The sequence below is a fragment of the Leucoraja erinacea genome, chromosome 6 (genome assembly GCF_028641065.1).
Source record: "Leucoraja erinacea ecotype New England chromosome 6, Leri_hhj_1, whole genome shotgun sequence".
NCBI classification, from domain to species: Eukaryota; Metazoa; Chordata; class Chondrichthyes; order Rajiformes; family Rajidae; genus Leucoraja; species Leucoraja erinaceus.
In genome coordinates, this window is record NC_073382.1 from 81,500,432 (window position 1) to 81,524,315 (window position 23,884).

At 56.9% G+C, this 23,884-nt stretch overlaps 1 protein-coding gene across 1 annotated transcript in view; it reads right to left on the bottom strand.

The window, feature by feature from the left end:
- trpc2b (transient receptor potential cation channel subfamily C member 2b) overlaps positions 1-23,884 on the bottom strand; it is a 28,153-nt gene that overhangs the window by 2,848 nt on the left and 1,421 nt on the right. The window contains 14 exon segments of the mRNA XM_055637581.1: positions 879-977; positions 1,384-1,425; positions 1,428-1,508; positions 6,002-6,130; positions 6,183-6,216; positions 7,597-7,694; positions 8,564-8,647; positions 8,650-8,726; positions 12,444-12,644; positions 14,547-14,721; positions 15,401-15,457; positions 15,459-15,513; positions 15,515-15,573; positions 17,261-17,467. Coding sequence (XP_055493556.1) covers positions 879-977; positions 1,384-1,425; positions 1,428-1,508; positions 6,002-6,130; positions 6,183-6,216; positions 7,597-7,694; positions 8,564-8,647; positions 8,650-8,726; positions 12,444-12,644; positions 14,547-14,721; positions 15,401-15,457; positions 15,459-15,513; positions 15,515-15,573; positions 17,261-17,467 — 1,398 coding nt within the window.

The window sequence follows — 23,884 nt, forward strand, 5'->3', positions numbered from 1 at the left end:
GAACAAGGGGCCACAGTTTAAGAATAAGGGGTAAGCCATTTAGAACGGAGATGAGGAAACACTTTTTCTCACAGAGAGTTGTGAGTCTGTGGAATTCTCTGCCTCAGAGGGCGGTGGAGGCCGGTTCTCTGGATACTTTCAAGAAAGAGCTAGATAGGGCTCTTAAAGATAGCGGAGTCAGGGGATATGGAGAGAAGGCAGGGACGGGGTACTGATTGGGAATGATCAGCCATGATCACATTGAATGGCGGTGCTGGCTCGAAGGGCCGAATGGCCTACTCCTGCACCTATTGTCTATTGTCTATTGGCTCCACAGCCGTCCCACAGAATCACCAGCCTCTGACTAATTTATTTAGTTTAGTTTAGAGATACAGCATGGAAACAGGCCCTTCGGCCCACCAAGTCCATGCTGACCAGCGATCCCCACACACTAACATTATCATACACACAAGAGGGACAATTTACATTTACATCAATCCAATTAACCTACAAACATGGTACATCTTTGGAGCGCCGGAGGGTGTGTGTGTGGGTGTGTGTGTGTGTGTGTGTGTGTGTGTGTGTGTGTGTGTGTGTGTGTGTGTGTGTGTGTGTGTGTGTGTGTGTGTGTGTGTGTGTGTGTGTGTGTGTGTGTGTGTGTGTGTGTGTGTGTGTGTGCGGGTGTGTGTGTGTGTGTGTGTGTGTGTGTGTGTGTGTGTGTGTGTGTGTGTGTGGGTGTGTGTGTGTGTGTGTGTGTGTGTGTGTGTGTGTGTGTGTGTGTGTGTGTGTGTGTGTGTGTGTGTGTGTGTGGGGTGTGTGTGTGTGTGTGTGCGGTGTGTGTGTGTGTGTGGTGTGTGGGCGCGTGTGTGTGTGTGTGCGTGTGCAGGGCAGGTACTCACGATGGTGGATGGCAGGGGTGGGTAGTCATCGTGCCTCTTGCCGCTCATACAACACACCTTCCGCATCGTATATCTGTGGGGTGGGGGGAGCATGAGGGGCTGCACAGTGCCATCCCACCGGCCCCCCCTCCCCTGGCTCCTCCCCCTCCCCGTGGCCCCTCCCCCTTCCCATTGCCACCCCTGGTCCCTCCCCTCCCCATGGGCCCCTCCCCCTATGGCCCACCCCCCAATGGTCCCTCCCCCTCCCCATGGCCCCTCCCCCTATGGCCCACCCCCCCATGGTCCCTCCCCCTCCCCATGGCCCATCCCCCATGGCCCCTCCCCCTATGGCCCACCCCCCATGGTACCCCCCATCCCATCTCCCATGGCCCTCCCCCACATGGCCCCTCCCCACATGGCCCTCCCCCTCCCCATGGTCCCTCCCTCTCCCCATGGTCCCCCCCCTATGGCCCCTCCCCTTCCCAGTGGCCCCTCCCCCTCCCCTCGGGCCCCGCACTCACCTGACCAAGTAGAAGAGAGACTTGGGGGTGGGGATGATGTTGAAGGGGGGACGGGGAGAGTGAGACCTTCACGGAAATAACAGAGGTACAACTTGGAGCGAGCAAACTTCCACTCTACATCCGCATCGTCCTGGAGAGACAGACAGGGGGAGAGGGAGAGGGGGAAGGGAGAGAGAGGGTCAAGTCAAGTTACTTTTATTTATATAGCACATTTAATAAACAACTCTCACTTGCCAAAGTGCTTTACATTGGTGGAGGTAGGAGGGGGGGAGAGAGAGAGTGGGGAGAGAGAGAGGGGGGGGAGAGGGGGGGGGAGAGAGAGAGAGAGAGACAGAGGGGGAGAGAGGGGGGGAGGAGAGAGGGGGGGAGAGAGAGGGGGGGAGAGGAGAGAGGGGGGATGACGAGAGGGGGGAGAAGGGGGAGGCTAGAGGGGGAGAGAGAAGGGGAAGAGAGGAGTGGGAGAAAGAGCGAGAGGGGGAGAGGTACAGGGGGAGAAAGAGAAAGGGGAATAGGGAGAGGGGGAGAAGGAAGGAGAAAATGAGAGGGGAGAGAAGGGGGGGCAGAAGAGACGGGGAGAGAGGGGAGAAGGAGAGAGAGAGGGAGGGGGAGAGAGGGAGAGGGAGATAGAGGAGGGGAGAGAGAGAGAGTGGAGAGAGGGAGGGGGAGAAAGGGAGAGGGAAGGAGAGAGAGGGGGAAAAGAGAGGAGGGGGAGAGAGGGAGGGGGAGAAAGGGAGAGGGGGGCGAGAGAGGGGGAGAAAGGGAGAGGGGGGAGAGGGGGACAGAGTGTGAGTGAGTCAGTGAGGCACAGGGTGCAGCTCCCTCTACACCGTCCCATCACACACACTCCCTGGGTCAGTCTGAGGAAGGGCCTCGACCCTGAAACGTCACCCGTTGCTTCTCTCCAGAGCTGCTGGCTGTCCCGCTGAGTCACTCCAGCATTGTGTGTGTCTACCTACAGAGTGTCGACTGCCTGCCCCTTTTCCGGGTCGACGTTTGTGCCCGCGTGTCCGTGGAGCGGGAACAGGCCAGGCGGTGTCCACGGGGAGTTTCCCTGAACGCTGGTGGCCACGACGGGGTTGAGCGTTGTGGATAAAGTTGGCGGCATGTAATCTGACAATGGCAGGCTCGATTTAGTTACTGTCCTGTGTCTGTCTAATTGAATTAAATAACACAGTTGTTGTAGTAGGGGATTTCAACGTTCCCAATATAGACTGGGAAAAATCATAGTGTGAAGGGTTTAGATGGGGTGGAACTTCTCAAAGATGCTCAGGAGAGTTTTCTGAAACAGTATGTGGAGGCCCCCACACGTGAGTGGGCAACGCTGGATCTAATATTGGGAAATTGGGAAGGGCAAGTTAAGGGCCTGTCCCACTTACGTGGCCTTGGCTCACAAATTACGCTACCTCGTGGTCCCTTGAGGCGTACAGGCACCGTATAGGCCGCGCAGGGCCGGTCCCACTTAGAAGCGCGGAGTTGTGCGAGGCTGGTCCCGGCATCGCGCCGGTCTCCGAAATTCTTTGCAATGGCCGAAATCTTCGCACGCCAACGGCCTGTCGGCACGCAGGCGCATTGCGGACGTACACAGCGTCTTGACGGCGTATGCCGAGCGTGTGGCGTTGCGTGATGATGTCACTGCCCGACGCCACGCGACGCCCAAATTCAGTCGGCTCGCTTCCTGCCCAGCTGATTGGTAAGCATGAAGCTAATGACGTCACGCGCGAACTTAGAGCGGACTTAGCGCATACTTAGCGCAAAACGCACGCACTCGCATGCAAGTGGGACAGGCCCTTTAATGAAGTGTGTGTGGAGGAGCCTTTAGGGACCAGTTACCACAGTTCCATTAGGTTTAAGATAGTTATGGATTGGGACAGAGAGGGTCCACGGGTTAAAATGCTCAACTGAGGTAAGGCCAGGTATGAGAGAAGGTCTCGCTCAAGTTGACTGGAGCAGGTTATTAGAGGGGAAAGGAACATCGGCCAAGTGGGATGTTTTTAAAAGTGAACTGAAGGCCAACTGATGGCCTTCATAACGTCTCCGACCTCTCTGTCCTGGGTCTCCTCCATGGCCACAACGAGCAGCACCGGAAATTGGAGGAACAGCACCTCATATTCCGTTTGGGGAGTCTGCACCCCGGGGGCATGAACATCGAATTCTCCCAATTTTGTTAGTCCTTGCTGTCTCCTACCCTCCCTCAGTCCCCCTGCTGTCTCCTCCCATCCCCCAGCCTTCGGGCTACTCCTCCTTTTCCCTTTCTTGTCCCCACCCACCCCCGCCCCCGATCAGTCTGAAGAAGGGTTTCGGCCCGAAACGTTGCCGATTTCCTTCGCTCCATAGATGCTGCTGCACCCGCTGAGTTTCTCCAGCCTTTTTGTGTGGCCTTCATAACAAGATGAGTTGAGTATCGGAGCAAAGAGGTCCTTCTGCAGTTGTACAGGGCCCTAGTGAGACCACACCTGAAGTATTGTGTGCAGTTTTGGTCTCCAAATTTGAGGAAGGACATTCTTGCTATTGAGCGAGTGCAGCGTAGGTTTACAAGGTTAATTCCCGCGATGGCGGGACTGTCATATGCTGAGAGAACGGAGCAGCTGGGCTTGTACACACTGGAGTTTAGAAGGATGAGAGGGGATCTCATTGAAACATATAAGATTGTTAAGGGTTTGGACACGCTAGAGACAGGAAACATGTTCCCGATGTTGGGGGAGTCCAGAACCAGGGGCCACAGTTTAAGAATAAGGAGTAAGCCATTTAGACCAGAGACGAGGAAACACTTTTTCACACAGAGAGTTGTGAGTCTGTGGAATTGTCTGCCTCAGAGGGCCGTGGAGGTGGGTTCTCTGGATACTTTCAAGAGAGAGCTAGATAGAGCTCTTAAAGATAAGGGAGTTGGGGAATATGGGGAGAAGGCAGGAACGGGGTACTGATTGGGGATGATCAGCCATGATCACATTGAATGGCGGTGCTGGCTCGAAGGGCCGAATGGCCTACTCCTGCACCTATTGTCAATTGTCAATGTGACCACAGTTGGATTAGGTTTAAGATAGTTATGGATCGGGACGGAGAGGGTCCACGTGTTAAAATGCTCAACTGGGGTAAGGCCAACTTGACTTCAAGTTGATTGGAGCAGGTTATTAGAGGGGAAAGGAACATTGGCTGTGGGATGTGTTGAATTTGTACTGAAGAAAGCTCAGGATATGTACGTCCCCGTTAGAGTGAAGGGCAAAGCTAGCAAATGCAAGGAAGCTTGGCTGACGAGGGAAATTGAGACGTTAGTCAAAAACAAGAAGGATGTATGGGACAGGTAAAGGCAGCTGGGATCAAGTGCATCCCTGGAGGAGTTTCGGGAACTAAAGAGTAAACTATATCAGAAGGGCAAAAAGGGGCCGGGCGATAGCTCTGGCGGGTAGCATCAGGAATCAAAGCGGTCACCTCTGTGTGGAGCCGCAGGAGATGGCAAGGTCCTCAATGAGTATTTCTCCTCTGTATTTACCGAGGAGAAAGGCAGAAGGACGGAGGAAATTGGAGCAGTCACTGGAAGTGTCTTTTGAGCAGTCAGGGTTACCGTCGAGGAAGTACTGAAGGTACTGTTGTGTTTGAAGGTAGACCAATCTCCAGGGCCTGATCAGATATATCCAAGGACATTGCGGGAAACTAGAGAGGAAATTGCGGGAGCCCTGATTGAAATTTACGAGTCGTCCTTAAATACAGGAGAGGTGACGGAAGAATGGAGGGGGGCAAGTGTTGTGCCTCTTTTCAAGAAGGGCTGCAGGGAAAATGCTGGGAACTATAGGCCGGTGAGTTTAACATCTGTAGTTGGTAAGTTACTGGAGAGTATTCTGAGAGTATACAGGCATTTGGATGGGCAAGGGCTGATTAGGGGCAGTCAGCATGGATAGGACTGGTTTGGAGGGATATGGGCCAAACGCGGGCAGGTGGGACAAGTGTAGATGGGGCATGTTGGCCGGTGTGGGCAAGTTGGGCCAAACGGCCTGTTTCCACGCTGTATCGAAACATAGAAAATATGTGAAGGAGTAGGCCCTTCAGCCCTTCGAGCCAGCACCGCCATTCATTGTGATCATGGCTGATCATCCCCAATCAGAACCCCGCTCCTGCCTTCTCCCCATATCCCTTGATTTCGCTAGCCCCTAAAGCTCTATCTAACTGTGACTCTAAAAGCACTGGGGAGAGAGAGGGGGGAGAGAGTGGGGGGAGAGAGGGAGGGGGGGAGCGGCAACATAGGGAGAGAGTGAGTTGGAGGACGGGAGGAAGGGAGAGAGAGTGGGAGAGGGAGGAGAGAGGGAGAGAGTGGGAGAGATAGGGGAGTGAGAGAGGGAGAGAGGAGAGAGAGAGGGGAGAGAGAGTATGAGAAGATAGAGAGAGTGGGAGAGGGGGAGGGAGGAGGGAGGGAGGGAGGGAGAGAGGGAGAGAGAGGGAGAGAGAGAGACAGAGAGAGAGAGAGAGAGAGAGGGAGAGAGAGACGGAGAATTGAGTGGGAGAGAGGGGGAGAGGTAGAAGAGAGGAGAGAGGAGAGATGGAGGGAGAGAGGGAGGAGAAGAGAGGGAGAGATCGCATCGCACCCCCCCCTCCCCCTCGGTCAAACACAGTGACAATCTCCATCACACACACTGCCCCCAGGGTGAGGCAGGGTTTGTCAGGCACCTCGATCTTCTGGAAGGAGTTGGTGATCATAGCCACCAGCATGTTGAGCAGCACGATGACCATAACGATGGTGATGAAGATCCGACCAAGAAAAATCTGCGACCAAATCACAACTCCGCAGGGAACCAGCGTCCCGTTTGAAGCGTACAATCAAACAATCAAACGTCCACAGAGGACAACGTCTAGAGACACAGGACGAGACACAGTCACAGAGACACAGACACGGAGCACGTCCCGTCACAGAACACAGCTCACATGAGTACACAGAAACACAGGCACAAGACACAGAAGTCCAGAAACAGAGGCCACGGTAGTCCAGACACACAGAGACACAGGCAGCGTCACAGAGTGGTCCAGACACACAGCACGAACAGAGACACAGTCACAGAGACACATAGTCACAGAGACACAGTCACAAAGACACAGTCACAGAGTCACAGAGACACAGAGACACAGTCACAGAGTCACAGAGACACAGACACACAGAGACACAGAGACACAGAGACACAGTCACAGAGTCACAGAGACACAGACACACAGAGACACAGAGACACAGTCACAGAGTCACAGAGACACAGACACACAGAGACACAGAGACACAGTCACACAGACACGGAGTCACAGACACACAGAGTCACAGAGTCACAGAGACACAGTCACAGAGACACAGAGACACAGTCACAGAGACACAGTCACAGAGACACGGAGTCACAGACACACAGAGTCACGCACACGCAGAGACACAGAGACACAGTCACAGAGACACAGAGACACAGAGTCACAGAGACAGAGAGACACAGACACAGAGACAGAGTGACAGAGACACAAAGGCACAGAGACACAGAGACACAGACACAGAGTGATACAGCACAGAAACAGGCCCTTCGGCACAACTTGCCCACACCAGCCAACAATGTCCCAGCTACACTAGTCCCACCTGCCCGCGTTTGGTCCATATCTCTCCAAACCTGTCCTATCCATGTACCTGTCTAACTGTTTCTTAAACGTTGGGATTGTCCCAGCCTCAACTACCTCCTCTGGCAGCTTGTTCCATACACCCACCACCCACTGTGTGGAAAGATTACCCCTCAGATTCCTATTAAATCTTCCCCTTCACCATGAACCTGTGTCCTCTGCTTTATGGCCTCTGTACCTCAATAAACTAAACTGAAAGGACTGGATAGAGTGGATGTGGAGAGGGTGTTTCCACTAGTGGGAGAGTCTAGGAACAGAGGTCACAGCCTCGGAATGAAAGGACGTTCTTTTAGGAAGGAGATGAGGAGAAATTTATTTAGCCAGAGGGTGGTGAATCTGTGGAATTCTTTGCCACAGACGGCTGTGGAAGCCACAAGTCAGTGGATATTTTTAAGGCAGAGATAGATAGATCCTTGATCAGTACGGGTGTCAGGGGTTATGGGGAGAAAGCAGGAGAATGGGGTTAGGAGGGAGAGATAGATCAGCCATGATTGAATGGCGGTGGACTTGATGGGCCGAATGGCCTAATTCTTCTCCTATCCCTTATGACCTTATGACTGCGAGCGGGTTCTAGAAGGTTCTCTTACTTGCCGAGGCGTTCCAGATCCACGTAATGGACATATATGTTGTTGATGCCGCAGAGGAAGGCCGTGAGAATGATCATCAACACGAACATGAACCTGTAGCAATGACACATGCGTGAAACACGGCAACACACCGCTAACGTCACAGTAACCGGGGGTGGAGGGGGGGGGGTGTACACAGCGGGGGGGGGGGGGGCGGGTGTACACACAGCGGGGGGGGGGGGGGGTGCTGGTGTGTGATTGTGGGTGGAGGGGGAATGTGGGGGGGGGGGGGAAGAGATGAGGAGCGGGGGAGGTGGGATGATGGACAGGAGGACGAGGGGGGTGAGGGGGTGAGGGGTCTAGGAGCAGAGAGGTGGTGGAAGTCCAGGTGGAGGGCAGGGGGGGGGAGAGGGCAGAGTGAGGGGGGAGCGGAGTCAGGAGAGACGTTAGGGATGCAGGGGGGTCGGGGATGGCAGGGGAGGGTCGGAGGGTCAGGGTTGAGGGTCGAGGTGAGGTGAGAGTTGTGGCGGTGATGATGTAGGGGGGTCATGGGATGAGGTGAGGGTTCAGAGGGTGAGGGGGTGGGGGTGACGGGTCATATGTGAGGTGTTCGGGGTCGGTGAGGGTTGGGGGGCGGTGAGGGGTTTGGGGTGAGGGGGGGGTCGGGGGTGTGGAGGGGGTGGGGTGAGGGGTCGTGGGTGAGGGGTCGGGGGTCAATAGGGAACAGGCGGAGCGGAGGGGAGGCGGGTTCAGGGGATCCGGGGGGTCCCCAGTGCTAGCCGTAGTAAGGAAGGGGTGAGGGGGCGGGGGGTCGGGTTCGGGGGGTGAGCGAGGGGAGGGGGTCCCGTTTATGTTTCCGCCCGGAAGTTGGGGCGAACTCTCGGGGGCGAGGGATCACGGGGGTGAGGGGTCGGGGGGAGGGTTCGGGGGGTGAGGGGTGGTCAGGGGTGGGGGTGAGGGTTTTCGGGGTGGGCACTGAACCTCATTCCATGTCATCGATCATGCGTCCGATGGAGATCTGCAGGGGTCCCGAGGGTTCTCGTGGTGCGGGGAGGATGGAGGGTGAGACGGGCCCAGACTCAACATGGAGGTGATGGCGAACAGGACCTCGCTCACCATCTGCGGGTCCTCCTGCATCCACTCATGCCGGTCTGGGGTGGACACAGGCCCGGTCACTCACCCACTGCTCACTCCCCCACTGGGCCCATCCCCCCACTGGTCACTCACCCATGGTCACTCACCCACACTCCCCACTGGGGTCCATCCCCCCCAATGGTTCACTCCCCCACTGCTCACTCCCCAACTGGTCACTCCCCACTGGTCATCCCCCCAATGGTCACTCACCCACTGGTCACTCACACCACTGGGCCCATCCCCCCACTGGTCACTCCACCCACGGGTCCATCCCCACCAATGCTCACTCCCCCACTGGGCCATCCCCCCCACTGCTCACCCCCCCCACTGGGCCCATCCCCCCATTGGTCACTCCCCCACTGGGCCCATCCCCCCCATTGGTCACTCCCCAACTGGGCCCATCCCCCATTGGTCACTCCCCCACTGGGCCCATCATGGGCACTCCCCCACTGGGTCCATCCCCCCCACATGGTCACTTCCCCCACTGGGCCCATCGCCCCACTGGTCACTCACCCAACTGGGCCCATCGCCCCACTGGTCACTCACCCACTGGGTCCATCCCCCCACTGGTCCCCACCCCATCCCCCCTCCCGCAATCCACTCATGCCCTCTGGGGCAGAGGTCAGACCCACCTGGCAACTCCCCAACTCTCCCCCCCACCCTGACCCACTCCCACCCGCCCCCCCCCACCCCCCCACGTCACACACGATCCCAACATTGCACCCCACCCCCCACACACACACACACACACACAGCTCGCAGGGGGGGGGACCAGAAAAAGGGGCGGAGCTCTCTCAGGGGGGGGGGGAGGGGGAGGGGGAGTGAGGGGGACGGTGAAGGGGGGTAAAAAAGGGGTCTCAGTGAGTGTGAAAGTTCTAGAGAAGGGGGGGGGGGGGGGGGGGGGGGGGAAGAGGGGGAGGAGAGGGGGGGGGAGGGGGGGGGGGAGGGGGGGGGAGGGGGGTGAGGGGAGGGGGGGGGGGGGGGGGGGGGGGGGGGGGGGGGGGGGAGGGAGGGGAGGGGAGGGGGGGGGGGGGGGGGGGGGGGGGGGGGAGGGGGGGGGGGGGGGGAGGGGGGGGAGGGAGGAGGGGGGGGGGGGGGGGGTGAGGGGAGGGGGAGGGTGAGGGAGGGAGGAGGGGGGGGGTGTGAGGGGGGGGTGAGGGGAGGGGGGGAGAGGAGGGGGGTTAGGGGAGGGGGGGGAGGGGGGTGGGTGAGGGGGGGTGAGGTTGAGGGGGGAGTGAGGGGAGGGGGGGTGTGAGGGAGGGGGGTGAGGGGAGAGGGAGAGGGAGGGTAGGAGGGGGGGGGGAGAGAGATAGAGGGAAGGAGAGGAGGGGGGGGGGGTGAGAGGGGAGGGGGGAGGGGGGGGTGAGGGAGGGGAGGGGGGGGGTGAGGGGGGGGGGGGGGGGGAGGGGGGGGAGGGAGGGGGTGAGGGGAGGGGAGGGGGGGAGTGAGGGGGGAGGGGGGATGTGAGGGGGGGGGAGGGGAGGGGGGGGTGAGGGGGGGGGTGGGAGGGGAGGGGAGGGGGGTGGGAGGGGGGGGTGAGGGGAGGGGGGGTGTGGGGGGGGGGGGGGGGGGGGGGGAGGGGGGGGGGGGAGTGAGGGGAAGGGGTATGAGGGGGGGATGAGGGGGAGGGGGGTGTGAGGGGAGGGGGGTGAGGGGGGGGTGAGGGGAGGGGGGGGGGGGTGAGGGGAGGGGGGGGTGAGGGGAGGGTGTGAGGGGGGGTGTGAGGGGAGGGGGGGGGGGGGGGTGAGGGGAGGGGGGGGGTGGGGGGGTGGGGGGGGGAGTGGGGGGGGGGGGGGGGGGGGGGGGAGGGGGGGGGGGGGGGGGGGGGGGGGGGGGGGGGGGGGGGGGGGGGGGGGGTGAGGGGAGGGGGGTGAGGGGGGGGGGGTGAGGGGAGGGGGGGGAGGGGAGGGGGGTGTTGAGGGGGAGGGGGGGTTGTGGGGAGGGGGGGGGGTGTGAGGGGGGGGAGGGGGAGGGTGGGGGGAGGGGGTGAGGGGGGGGTGGGGAGGGGGGTGAGGGGGGGGGGGGGGTGGGAGGGAGAGGGGGGGTGAGGGGAGGGGGGTTGAGGGGAGGGGAGGAGTGGGGGGGGGGGTTGAGGGGGGGGGTGAGGGGAGGGGGGTGTGAGAGGGGGGGGGGGGGGGAGGGGGGGGGGGGGGGGGGGGGGGAGGGGAGGGGGGGGGGGGAGAAGGGGGGGGAGGGGGAGGGGGGGGGGAGAGGGAAGGGGGGAAGGGGGGAGGGGGGGGGAGGGGAGGGGGGGGGAGGGGGAGGGGGGGGTTGTGAGAGGAGGGGGGGTGTGAGGGAGGGGGGGGTGAGGGGAGGGAGGGGGGGTGGGAGGGGGGGGGTGTAGGGGAGGGGGGGGGGGTGGGGGGGGGGGTGGGGGAGGGGGCGGCCGGGGGGGGGGGGGGGGGAAGAGGGGGCGGGCAGGGGGGGGGGGGGGGGGGGGGGGGGAGGGGGGGGGGGGGGGGGGGGGGGAGGGGGGGGGGGAGGGGGGGGGGGGGGGGAGGGGGGGGGGGGGGGGGGGGGGAAGGGGGGGGGGGGGGGGGGGGGGGGGGGGGTGGGGAGGGGGGGGGAGGGGAGGGGGGGGGGTGGGGGGGCGGGGGGGGGGGGGGGGGGGGGGGGGGGTGGGGGGGGAGAGGGGGGGGGGGGGTGGGGGTGGAGGGAGGGAGGGGGGGTTGAGGGGGGGAGGTGGGGGAGGAGGGGGGGGGAGGGGGGGGGGTGATGGGAGGGGGGGTGAGGGGGGGTGTGAGGGGAGGGGGGGGGTGAGGAGGGGGAGGGGGTGGGGAGAGGGGAGGGGTGGTGAGGGGAGGGGTGGGGGGTTGTGGGGAGGGGGGGGGGTGTTGAGGGGAGGGGGGGGGAGGGGGGGGAGGGTGAGGGGAGAGGGGGGGAGGGGGGGGGGGTGTGAGGGGAGGGGGGGGGTGAGGGGAGGGGTGGGGGGTGGGAGGGTGAGGGAGGGGGGGAGGAGGGGAGGGGGGGGTGTGAGAGGAGGGGGGGGTGAGGGGAGGGGGGGGGGTGTGGGGGGGGGGGGTGAGGGGAGGGGGGTGAGGGGAGGGGGGGGTGAGGGTGGGGGTGTGTGGGGGGGGGGGTGAGGGGAGGGGGGGGGGGTGGAGGGGAGGTGAGGGGAGGGGGGGGGAGGGGGGGTGAGGGGAGGGGGGGGGTGTGAGGAGGGGGGGTTGTGAGGGGAAGGGGGGGGGAGGGTGAGGGGAGGTGGTGGGAGGGGGAGGGGGGGGGAGGGGGGGGAGGGGAGGGGGGTGTGAGGGGAGGGGGGGGGGGTGTGAGGGAGGGGGGTGAGGGGAGGGGGGGGTGAGGGGAGGGGGGGTGGGTGAGGGGAGGGAGGGTGAGGTGGGGTGAGGGGGGGGGGGGGTGAGGGGAGGGGGAGGGGGGGGGGGTGGGTGGGGGGAGGGGGGTGTGAAAGGAGGGGGGGAGGGTGAGGGGGAGGGGGGGTGGGGGGGGGGGGGGAGGGTGGGTGGGGAAAGGTGGGGGGGGGGAGGGTGGGGGAGGGGAGGGGGGGGTGAGGGGAGGGGGGTGGGTGAGGGGGTGAGGGGGGGGGGTGTGTGAGGGGAGGGGGGTGAGGGGAGGGGGGGGTGTGAGGGGAGGGGGGGGTGAGGGGGGGGGGGGGGGGGGTGAGGGGGGGTGGGAGGGGAAGGGGGGGGGGTGGGGGGGGAGGGGGGGGGGTGAGGGGAGGGGGGTGAGGGGGGGGGGTGTGAGGGGGGGGGGGGTTCTCCCCAGATGCCACTGACCAGCGGTGGTGTAGTATTGGCAGTAGTAGGAGTCCATGTCGTTGCTGCAGTACAGCTGGCCGCTGAGGAAGATGACAATGCGGAGGGCAAAGGATGCCAGGTACATGCTGAGGATCACGATGTCTAGAAAGTTCCACCAGTCCAGCAGGTAACTGCGCAGCCCCTCGATCCACACCTCCTTACACTCATACCAGAAATATCCTTCACACACACGGACAGAAAGGGTTAGGTTGGGCGCTGGGGGGTGTGGTGCCCACAACTGAACATAATACTCCTAGATAGACACAAAATGCTGCAGTAACTCAGTGGGACAGGCAACATCTCTGGAGAGAAGGAATGAGTGACGTTTTTAGGGTTGTGACCCTTCTTCAGACTGAAGAAGTCTTTGGACTGAAGAAGGGTCTTGCCCCGAAACGTCACTTATCCATGTTCTCCACAGATGATGCCTGACCCGCTGAGTTACTCCAGCACTCTGTATGTTTCTTGGTTTCGTTTAGTGTAATAGACAATAGGTGCAGTAGGAGGCCATTCGGCCCTTCGAGCCAGCACCGCCATTCAATGTGATCATGGCTGATCATCCCCAATCAGTACCCCGTTCCTGCCTTCTCCCCATATCCCTTGATGCCGTTAGCACTAATGGAAGGGAGGTTGGTTTGTGTGATGGTTAAACCTGTATCTGCACTTCCTTGCTTGTACAGATGTGGGGCGTTGCTCTTTGGGAGGTTGAACCATGAATGGCGAGACCTTTAACACCATTGATGGACAGAGGGATCTTGCAGTCCATGTTCATAGCTCACCAACAGCAGCAACACAATAGACGGGGCGGTAAAGGAGGCGTTGAGGATTCGGCTATGAGCGCAAGGGTCACAAAGTCACGAAGCAGCTTTCTCGGACTAAGGCCAGGACGCATTTGGAGCGTTGCGTGCAGCTCTGGCCCTAGTCCTATGTTGCATGTTCCATGTCCTATAGTCTACAACAGTATGGACACAAAAAAGCTGGAGTAACTCAGCGGGACAGGCAGCATCTCTGGAGAGAAGGAATGGGTGACGTTTCGGGTCGAGACCCTTCCTCAGACTGTAGACCTGAAACGTCACCCATTCCTTCTCTACAGAGATGCTGCCTGTCCCAATGAGCTAAGGGCCTGTCCCACTTAGGAGATTTTTCAGGCGACTGCAAGGTACTAGGGCAATGGAACTCACCGAAGCCGGCCCCGGCAACAGCCTACGTCAGCCTGGCGGCAACCTAGGGCAACCTACGTCAGGAGAAGACAAGCTACCACAAGCCCACGGTCTACGCTGTTGCCGAAACGTTTTGTCCATTTCAAAATCTCGCAGCGACCAGAAAAACGCCACGATCCTTTAGGCGACTGATTAAATTGCTCACGACCATGCCGGCAACACCCCGGCAACCATATGGCACCAGCCTAGTTGCAGGCAGTCTCCTGAGGGATTGCCTCAGTGGGATAGGCCCCTAACTCCAGCTTTTTGTGTCAATCTTCAGTTTACAAGGTTAATTCCCTGGATGGCGGGACTGTCATGTGCTGAGAGAATGGAGCGGCTGGGCTTGTACACTCTGGAGTTTAGAAGGATGAGAGGGGATCTTATTGAAACATATAAGATTGTTAAGTGTTTGGACACGCTAGAGGCAGGAAAAATGTTCCCGATGTTGGGGAAGTCCAGAACCAGGGGCCACACAGTTTAAGAATAAGTGGTAAGCCATTTAGAACGGAGACGAGGAAACACTTTTTCTCACGGAGAGTGGTGAGTCTGTGGAATTCTCTGCCTCAGAGGGCGGTGGAGGCCGGTTCTCTGGATGCTTTCAAGAAAGAGCTAGATAGGGCTCTTAAAGATAGCGGAGTCAGGGGATATGGGGAGACGGCAGGAATGGGGTATACTGATTGGGGATGATCAGCCATGATCGCATTGAATGGCGGTGCTGGCTAGAAGGGCCGAATGGCCTCCTCCTGCACCTATTGTCTATTGTCTAAACCAGCAAGGTATGCCAATAGTCACCACATCAAGGGCACCGAGTCCCTGTTTGTTCTTCCCCCTCCCTCGGGACAGGCCGAGTTGCGTGTGGCGTGTGGCGTGTGGCGTGACTTACCCACCACCCAGATCATGTGCAAGGAGTTGTGGTAGATGGGCTGGTTGCGTGACGAGGCGACATCGCGGAACTGCTGGGCAACGATGGACTCCACCAGCAGCAGCACCAGGAACCAGATGTAGGAGGAGGAGTGCAGGAGGAACTTGATCACCGGCGTACGCACCATTTGCCCCACCTGGGGAGGGGGTGGGGGGGGGGGGGGAGAGGGAATCAGGGGGGAGAAATCCTCAAAAACCCCCCTCGCCCCATCACCCCCTCGCCCCATCCACACCCCCCCCTCCAACTCCTCACAACCCCTCCCCCACCCCCTCCATCACGGGCACCTGACCCACCTGGGGAGAAGAGGGTCAGGGGTACACATCTCCCCCCACCCCTCCTCCTGTCTCTCCCCCATTGCCCCCCCCACCCCCCCCATCAGGCTGACCTTGCAATGCCAGGCCCCTCTCTCCACCCCTGCCCCCCCTCCCCCTCCCCTTCTTTCCTCCTCTGTAACCCTCTCTAACGTTCTCTACTCTCTCTGCCCCCCAAATGTATGCCCCCTTCTCTCCCCCTCTCCCCTTCTCTCCCCCTCGCTACCTCTCTCTCTCTCCCTCTCTCTCTCCGCCTCTCTCTCCACCCCCTCTCCCCCGCCCCTCTCTCCTCTTCTCTCTCTCCCCCTTTGTCTCCCTCCCCCCTCCCCCCCTCTCTCCCCTCCTCCACCCCCCACTCTCCCCCCCCCCCTCACCCCCCCCCCCCCCCCCCCCCCCCCCCCCTCTCCCCTCCCCCTCCCCCCCCCTTATCCCACCTCTACCCCTCTACCTCCCTCCCCTCCCCCACCCCTCTCTCCCCTCCTCCCTCCTCTCCCCCCATAGTGCTGACCTTGGATCGGGGGGTGCCAGCCAGTAGACCACGCTGAGGATGGGCATGGTGAAAGAAGAGGGAGCTGGAGACGAAGATGATCCACACACGGTGCGGGGATCCCCGCCACCATCAACTTCCCGCACCAGATAGATGTCAACACCTGCTGGCAGATGGGGTGCGCCACAAACTGGGGGGAGGGAGCACAGAGAGAGGAGAGAGAGGGGGGGGAGACAGTGGGGGGAGGGGGAGAGAGAGAGAGCGGAGAGAGAAGGGGAGAGAGGGGGAGAGAGAGATGTGGGTGAATAAAGAGAGAAGTGTGTGGGTGAGAGGGAGAGAGGGGGTAGGCTGCTGGAGAATAAATTTCAGAGGGTCCAGTACAAGTGGTGAGGGGGAACGAGAGGGGAGAGAGAGGGGGAGAGGGGGAGGAGAGGGGGAGGGAAGAGAGGAGGGAAGGGAGGTAGAGAAGAGGGGAGGGAAGACAAGAGGGAAGAGGGAGAGAGAAGAGGGGAGAGAAGAAGGGGAGGAAGAGGAGGAGAGGGAGACAGAGAGAAAAGAAGAGAGAGGGAGGGGGAGAGAGGGGGGGAGAGAGAGAGAGAGGAGAGAGGGGGGGAGAGAGGAGGAGGGGGGGAGAGAAGGGGAGAGAGGGGGGAGAAGGGGGGCATACATTGGGGGGCAGAGAGGTAGAGAACGCTAGAGAGGGTTACAGAGGAGGGGGGGGGGGTGAGGAGACAGTGTCAGTGTGGGCGGGGGCAGGGAGAGAGGGGGGTGCCAGATATGGGGGGGGGGGGGTTGGGAGAGGGGAACAGGAGTGTTTTAGAGAGGGGGGGTCCCAGTTAGTGGGGGGGGGGGGGGGGTGAGAGTTATTGTTAGAGGGGGGGCACAAATTGAGGGGAGAGTTAGAGAGAGTGGGGGTGCACCATAAACTGGGGGAGGGGGAGAGGGGGCAGAGAGACGGGGGGAGAGGATGAAGTGAGGGGGAGAGAGAGAGAAAGGGAGAGTGTGGAAGTGGGATATCGGAGAACTAGATGAATGGGTGATCCATGGTCGGCCCGGACCTGTGTGGGAAGGAACTGCAAGCGCTGGTTTACACCAAAGGTAGACACAAAGTGCTGGAGTAACTCAGCGGGACAGGCAGCATCTCTGGAGAGAAGGAATGGGTGACGTTTCAGGGGCCGAGACCCTTCTTCAGACTGGGAGTCAGGGGAGAGGGAAAGGAGAGATATGGAACAATAACAGGACTGGACAGGCTAGATGCAGGAAAAATGTTCCCAATGTGGGCGAGTCCAGAACCAGGGGCCACAGTCTTAGAATAAAGGGGGGCCATAAGGCCATTGAAGACTTTTCACCCAGAGAGTTGTGAATTTGTGGAATTCCCTGCCACAGAGGGCAGTGGAGGCCAAGTCACTGGATGGATTTAAGAGAGAGTTAGATAGAGCTCTAGGGGCTAGTGGAGTCAAGGGATATGGGGAGAAGGCAGGCACGGGTTATTGATAGGGGACGATCAGCCAGGATCACAATGAATGGAGGTGCTGGGCCGATGGACCTATTTTCTATGTTTCTAATGAATGAAAGCATGGAGTCGATGGGCCGAAGGGCCTGTTTACGTGCTATGGGTCGAAAGATAACTGAAAGAAGGGGGGAGAGGGGGCGAGGTGGAGGGGGAGAGAGGGAGGGATGGAAGTTGCAGAACTGAGTGAGAGAGTTACTATGGTGGAGGTTAATTTGGGTTTATTGTGTGTTTTGTTATTTATTATTATATGTGTGGCTGCACAGGCAACAAATAAAGGATCTAAGTCTATAAGTCTAAGAGTGAGAGACACAGAAGGGTTTTACAGGAGCCCCCCACCCCCACCCTGGTCTATCCCAGGTCTGACCCGCTTCTGGTTGTAGTTGACAGCCAGCCGCAGCCGGGCCAGGTTGGGGATCCCTTCCTCGAACGCCTGTGCATCCTCGCCCTCCTCCTGTTCCACGTCTTCCCCGCTGTCGTTCAGGATGGCGTTCACCTCGCTCTGGTTCCTGCACATGCTCAGCAGCTCCACTGCCAGGTCCTCACACAGCTCCTCCAGGCTCAGGTACTCCGGCTGGGGAGGGGGGAGGAGGAGAGGAGGGGGGGAGGGGGTGGTAGAGAGACCATGCTTGTCACCAGAAAGAGGAATCCAGGCGAAACATCTTACAATATACTTGGTGCCACCCTTGAACAATCCAAACCAACCAAGTATCTTGGCATCAAATTGCAGAATGGTCAGACTCATCATGCAACGGTGAAAGCAACAGGTGTCCTAAACTTTCTGAGGCGAAACTTTCATCATTGTTCAACTTCCGTCAAGGAGAACACACACATACACCCTCGTTAGACCTCATTTGGACCAAGCAGTTGCAGCATAGGACCCAGACACCAATAAAAACATTTCTCCCATCGAACGTGTCCATAGACAGGCAGCTCGATTTGTTACTAACACCAATGAGAGAGAAGCGAGTGTCACCAAACTTCTGAATTCTCTGGTCGGGGTGGAACCCTCTCCAAGACACACGTGAAGCTCACCGTTTGACCTATTTTTACAAAATGTTAAAATGCTCAGCTCGACGTAGACTACAAGACCTACACCAAACCCAAACCAATTAGGAGCAGACGAGGGCATTCGATCCAATTTGTGATCCCAGCTACAAAGACAGATGTGTACAGCAATTCGTTCTTCCCCCGCACAATTAAAGCATGGAATAATCTCCACCCAACTATAGTTACCCAACCAGATGCAACTAAATTTAAAGTAGCTCTTTCTTCCCAATAACCCTTTCTGGATTAAGTCCTCCCTCCACCACCTCCAGTTTAAATTCCATTTGGAATATTTTGGAGGACCAAGAACCAAGAGACAGAGATTAACATCCACCATTATTAAATGTTATGAGATGCTAGTTGTGGACCCAGCAGGCTTGACTCATTGTAACATAGCAACGTAAACAATAGGTGCAGGAGTTGGCCATTCGGCCCTTCGAGCCTGCACCGCCTTTCAATATGATCATGGCTGATCATCCAACTCAGTATACCCATCCCTGCCTTCTCTCCATACCCCCTGATCCCCTTAGCCACAAGGGCTACATCTAACTCCCTCTTAAATATAGTCAATGAACTGTGGCCTCAACTACCTTCTGTGGCAGAGAATTCCACAGATTCACCACTCTCTGTGTAAAAAATGTTTTTCTCATCTCGGTCCTAAAAGACTTCCCCCTTATCCTTAAACTGTGACCCCTTGTTCTGGACTTCCCCAACATCGGGAACAATCTTCCTGCATCTAGCCTGTCCAACCCCTTAAGAATTTTGTAAGTTTCCATAAGATCCCCCCTCAATCTCCTAAATTCTAGCGAGTACAAGTCGAGTCTATCCAGTCTTTCTTCATATGAAAGTCCTGACATCCCAGGAATCAGTCTGGTGAACCTTCTCTGTACTCCCTCTATGGCAAGAATGTCTTTCCTCAGATTAGGAGACCAAAACTGTACGCAATACTCCAGGTGTGGTCTCACCAAGACCCTGTACAACTGCAGTAAAACCTCCCTGCTCTTATACTCAAATCCTTTTGCTATGAATGCTAACATATCATACGCTTTCTTCACTGCCTGCTGCACCTGCATGCCTACTTTCAATGACTGGTGTACCATGACACCCAGGTCTCGTTGCATCTCCCATTTTCCTAATCGGCCACCATTCAGATAATAGTCTCCTTTCCTGTTTTTGCCACCAAAGTGGATAACCTCACATTTATCCACATTATACTGCATCTGCCATGCATTTTGCCCACTCACCCAGCCTATCCAAGTCACCTTGCAGCCTCCTAGCATCCTCCTCACACCTAACACTGCCCCCCAGCTTCGTGTCATCCGCAAACTTGGAGATGATGCATTCAATTCCCTCGTCCAAATCATTAATATATATTGTAAATAACTGGGGTCCCAGCACTGAGCCTTGCGGTACCCCACTAGTCACTGCCCGCCATTGTGAAAGGGACCCGGTAATCCCTACTCTTTGTTTCCTGTCTGCCAACCAATGTTCTATCCATGTCAGCACTCTACCCCCAATACCATGTGCCCTAATTTTGCCTACTAATCTCCTATGTGGGACCTTATCAAAGGCTTTCTGAAAGTCCAGGTACACTACATCCACTGGCTCTCCGTTTGTCCATTTTCCTAGTTACAGCCTCAAAAAATTCCAGAAGATTAGTCAATCATGATTTCCCCTTCGTAAATCCATGCGGACTCGGACCGATCCTGTTACTGCTATCCAAATGTGCGGCTACCTCATCTTTTATAATTGACTCCAGCATCTTCCCCACAGTGCATTGTGACAGGCGAAGATGAGGACTCCCTGGTCCAGATTGCCTCTTTGAAGGATTTTCACATCTTCCGACCAAAACCAAACCCTCCATCCTGTCCCGGAGAAGAGACTTCAAATACCTCAAAGTCAATATCACCAACAACTTCTCCTTAAAGCAACGACCAAGTAAACACATCAACGCCTCCACTTCCTTAGATGGTTTAGGAAGTTCTGCATGTCCCCTACAACTCTCACCAACTTCTACAGATGCGCCGTCGAGAGCATTTTATCAGGATGCATCTCAGCACGGTTTGGGAACAGCTCCATCCAAGACCGCAAATAATTGCAGTGAATTGTGGACGCAGCCCAGACCATCGCACAATCCAATCTCCCTTCCATTGACTACATCTACACCTCACGCTGCCTCGGCAAGGCCAGCAGCATCATCAAGGACCAGTCTCGCCCCCAGTCACTCCCTCTTCTCTCCTCTCCACATCGGGCAAGAGGTACAGAAGTGTGAAAACGCACACCTCCAGATTCAGGGACAGTTTCTTCCCGGCTGTTATCAGGCAACTGAACCATCCCACCACAACCAGAGAGCGGTGCTGAACTACTATCTACCTCATTGGTGACCCTCGGACTATCTTTGATCGGACTTTGCTGGCTTTACCTTGCGCTAAACATTATTCCCTTTATCATGTATCTGTACACTGTGAAACGGCTCGATTGTAATCATGTATTGTCTTTCCGCTGACTGGTTAGCATGCAACAAAAGCTTTTCACTGTACCTCGGTACACGTGACAATAAACTAAACTGAACTGAACACAATGGCGCAACGGTAGAGTTGCTGCCTCCCAGTTCAATCCTGACTACGGGTGCTGTCTGTACGGAGTTCGTATGTTCTCCCCGTGACTGCGTGGGTTTTCTCCGGGTGCTCCGGTTTCCTCCCACACTCCAAAGGCGTACAGGTTTGTAGGTTAATTGGCTTGGTGCAAATATATATTGTCCCCAGTGTGTGTGTAGGATAGTGTTAGTGTGCGGGGATCGCTGGTCGGCGCGGACTCCATGGGCCGTAGGGCCTGTTTCTGCGCTGTATCTCTAAACCAAACTAAACTAAACTAAATCTGATTGCATTTCCTGAAGTAGTAACCAAATGTTGATGAGGCCAAGTCTGTAGATGTGGACTATACGGACTTCAACAAGACATTCAACAAGGTTCCGCATGGTAGGCTATTCTGGAAGGTTGGAGCAAGGCAGAGATATCCGACTGGGTAGAGAATTGCTTTTTGAGAATTGGATGATATTTCCACTAGTGGGAGAGTCGAGGACTAGAGGTCAAAACCTCAGAATTAAAGGACATTCCTTTAGGAAGGAGATGAGGAGAAATTTCTTCCATCAGAGGGTGGTGAATCTGTGGAATTCTTTGCCACAGACGGCTGTGGAGGCCAAGTCAGTGGATATTTTTGAGGCAAAGATAGATAGATTCTTGATTAGTACGTGGTGTCAGAGGTTATGGGGAGAATGGAGTTACAGGGGAGAGATAGATCAGCCATGATTGAATGGTGGAGTAGGCTTGATGGGCCGAATGGTCTAATTCTGCTCCTATCACTTATGAATATGAACCTTTGAACACGGTGGAAGGTTGGCTTTTGGACTGGAGACATGTGACTAGTGGTGAAGACTAGTCTGAAGAAGGGTCTCGACCCGAAACGTCACCTATTCCTTCGCTCCATAGATGCTGCCTCACCCGCTGAGTTTCTCCAGCATTTTTGTCTACCTGTGTCTAGTGGTGTGCCTCAGGGTTTAGTGCTGGGCCCATGCCTGTTTGTGATTTTCTATCAATGATTGGGATGAGAACGCACAAGTTAGCAAGTTGACAGAAGACACTAGTGTGGGTTTTATTGTATACAGAGAAGAAGGTTATCAAATATTACAACAGGATCTTGATTAGTTGGACAAGCGGGCTGAGGAATGGTTAATGGAGATATAGAAACATAGTAAACATAGACAATAGGTGCAGGAGTAGGCCATTCGGCCCTTCGAGCCTGCACCGCCATTCAATATGATCATGGTTGACAGTATCCCAACTCAGTATCCTGTACCTGCCTTCTCTCCATACACCCTGATCCCTTTAGCCACAAGGGCCACATCTAACTCCCTCTTAAATATAGCCAATGAACTGGCCTCAACTACATTCTGTGGCAGAGAATTCCACAGATTCACCACTCTCTGTGTAAAAAATGATGTTCTCATCTCGGTCCTAGAAGACTTCCCTCTTATCCTTAAACTGTGACCCCTAGTTCTGGACTTCGCCAACATCGGGAACAATCTTCCTGCATCTAGCCTGTCCAACCCTTTAAGAATTTTGTAGGTTTCCATAAGATCCCCCCTCAATCTTCTAAATTCTAGTGAGTACAAGCCGAGTCTATCCAGTCTTTCTTCATATGAAAGTCCTGACATTCCAGGAATCAGTCTGGTGAACCTTCTCTGTACTCCCTCTATGGTATTTTGTGAAGTCAAATCTGGGCAGCACAGATGAATGGCGGGGCTCTGGGTAGTGTTGTAGAACAGAGGGATCTAGGAGTACTGGTGCATGGTTCCTTGAAGGTGGAGTCCAGGTAGATAGAATGGACAATAGACAATAGGTGCAGGAGTAGGCCATTCGGCCCTACGAACCAGCACCGCCATTTCAATGTGATCATGGCTGATCATCCCCAATCAGTACCCCGTTCCTGCCTTCTCCCCATATCCCCTGACTCCGCTATCCTTAAGAGCCCTATCTAGCTCTCTCTTGAAAGCATCCAGAGAACCTGCCTCCACCGCCCTCTGGGGCAGAGAATTCCACAGTCAAGACGTCTTTCTGCACATTGGGCTTCATCAGTCAGGGTATTGAATATAGAAGTTGGGATGTGTTGGAAGGAAGTGCAGATTCTGGTTTAAACCGAAGACAGACACAAAATGCTGGAGTAACTCAATGGGACAGGCAGCATCTCTGGAGAGAAGGAATGGGTGACGTTTTGGGTTGAGACCCTTCTTCAGACAGAGTCAGGGGAGAGGGAAACTAGAGATATCTACGGGAGCAGTGATATAGAGAGATGCAGAGCAAATGAATGAAAGATCTGTTAAGAAGTATCGATGATAATGTAAACAGGCCATTGTTAGCTGTGGGACTAGATGAAAACCAGTTACCGACAATGAAACTCAACAAGATGACTTTGAAGCCAGAATGACTTGGGTGTGGGAGGGATGGAGAGGGAGGGGATGCAAGGGTTACGTGAAGTTAGAGAAATCAATATTCATACAGCTGGGGTGTAAGCTGCCCAAGTGAAATATGAGATGTTGTTCCTCCAATTTGCATTTGCCCTCACTCTGACAACGGAGGAGGCCCAGGACAGAAAGTTGGGATGTTGTCGGAAGGAACTGCAGATGCTGGATTAAACCAAAGTTAGGCACAAAATGTTGGAGTAGCTGCGCGGGACAGGCAGCATCTCTGGAGGGAAGGAATGGGCGACGCTTCGGGTCGAGACCCTTCAGACTGAAAGGATCTCGACCCGAAATGTCAATGAAAGTAAGCATGCAGGTACAGCAGGCAGTGAAGAAAGCAAATGGCATGTTGGCCTTTATAACAAGAGGAGGTGAGTATAGGAGCAAAGAGGTCCTTTTGCAGTTGTACAGGGCCCTAGTGAGACCACACCTGGAGTATTGTGTGCAGTTTTGGTTCCCTAATTTGAGGAAGGGCATTCTTGCCATTGTGGGAGTGCAGCGTAGGTTTACAAGGTTAATTCCCGGGATGGCGGGACTGTCATGTGCTGAGAGAATGAAGCGGCTGGGCTTGTACACTCTGGAGTTTAGAAGGATGAGAGGATATCTCATTGAAACATATAAGATTGTTAAGAGTCTGGACACGCTGGAGGCAGGAAACATGTTCCCGATGTTGGGGGAGTCCAGAACCAGGGGCCACAGTTTAAGAATAAGGGGTAGGCCATTTAGAACGGAGATGAGGAAACACTTTTTCACACAGAGAGTTGTGAGTCTGTGGAATTCTCTGCTACATAGGGCAGTGGAGGCCGGTTCTCTGGATATGTTCAAAAAAAGAGAGCTAGATAGGGCTCTTAAAGTTAGCGGAGTCAGGGGATATGGGGAGAAGGCAGGAACGGGGTACTGATTGGGGATGATCAGCCATGATCACAT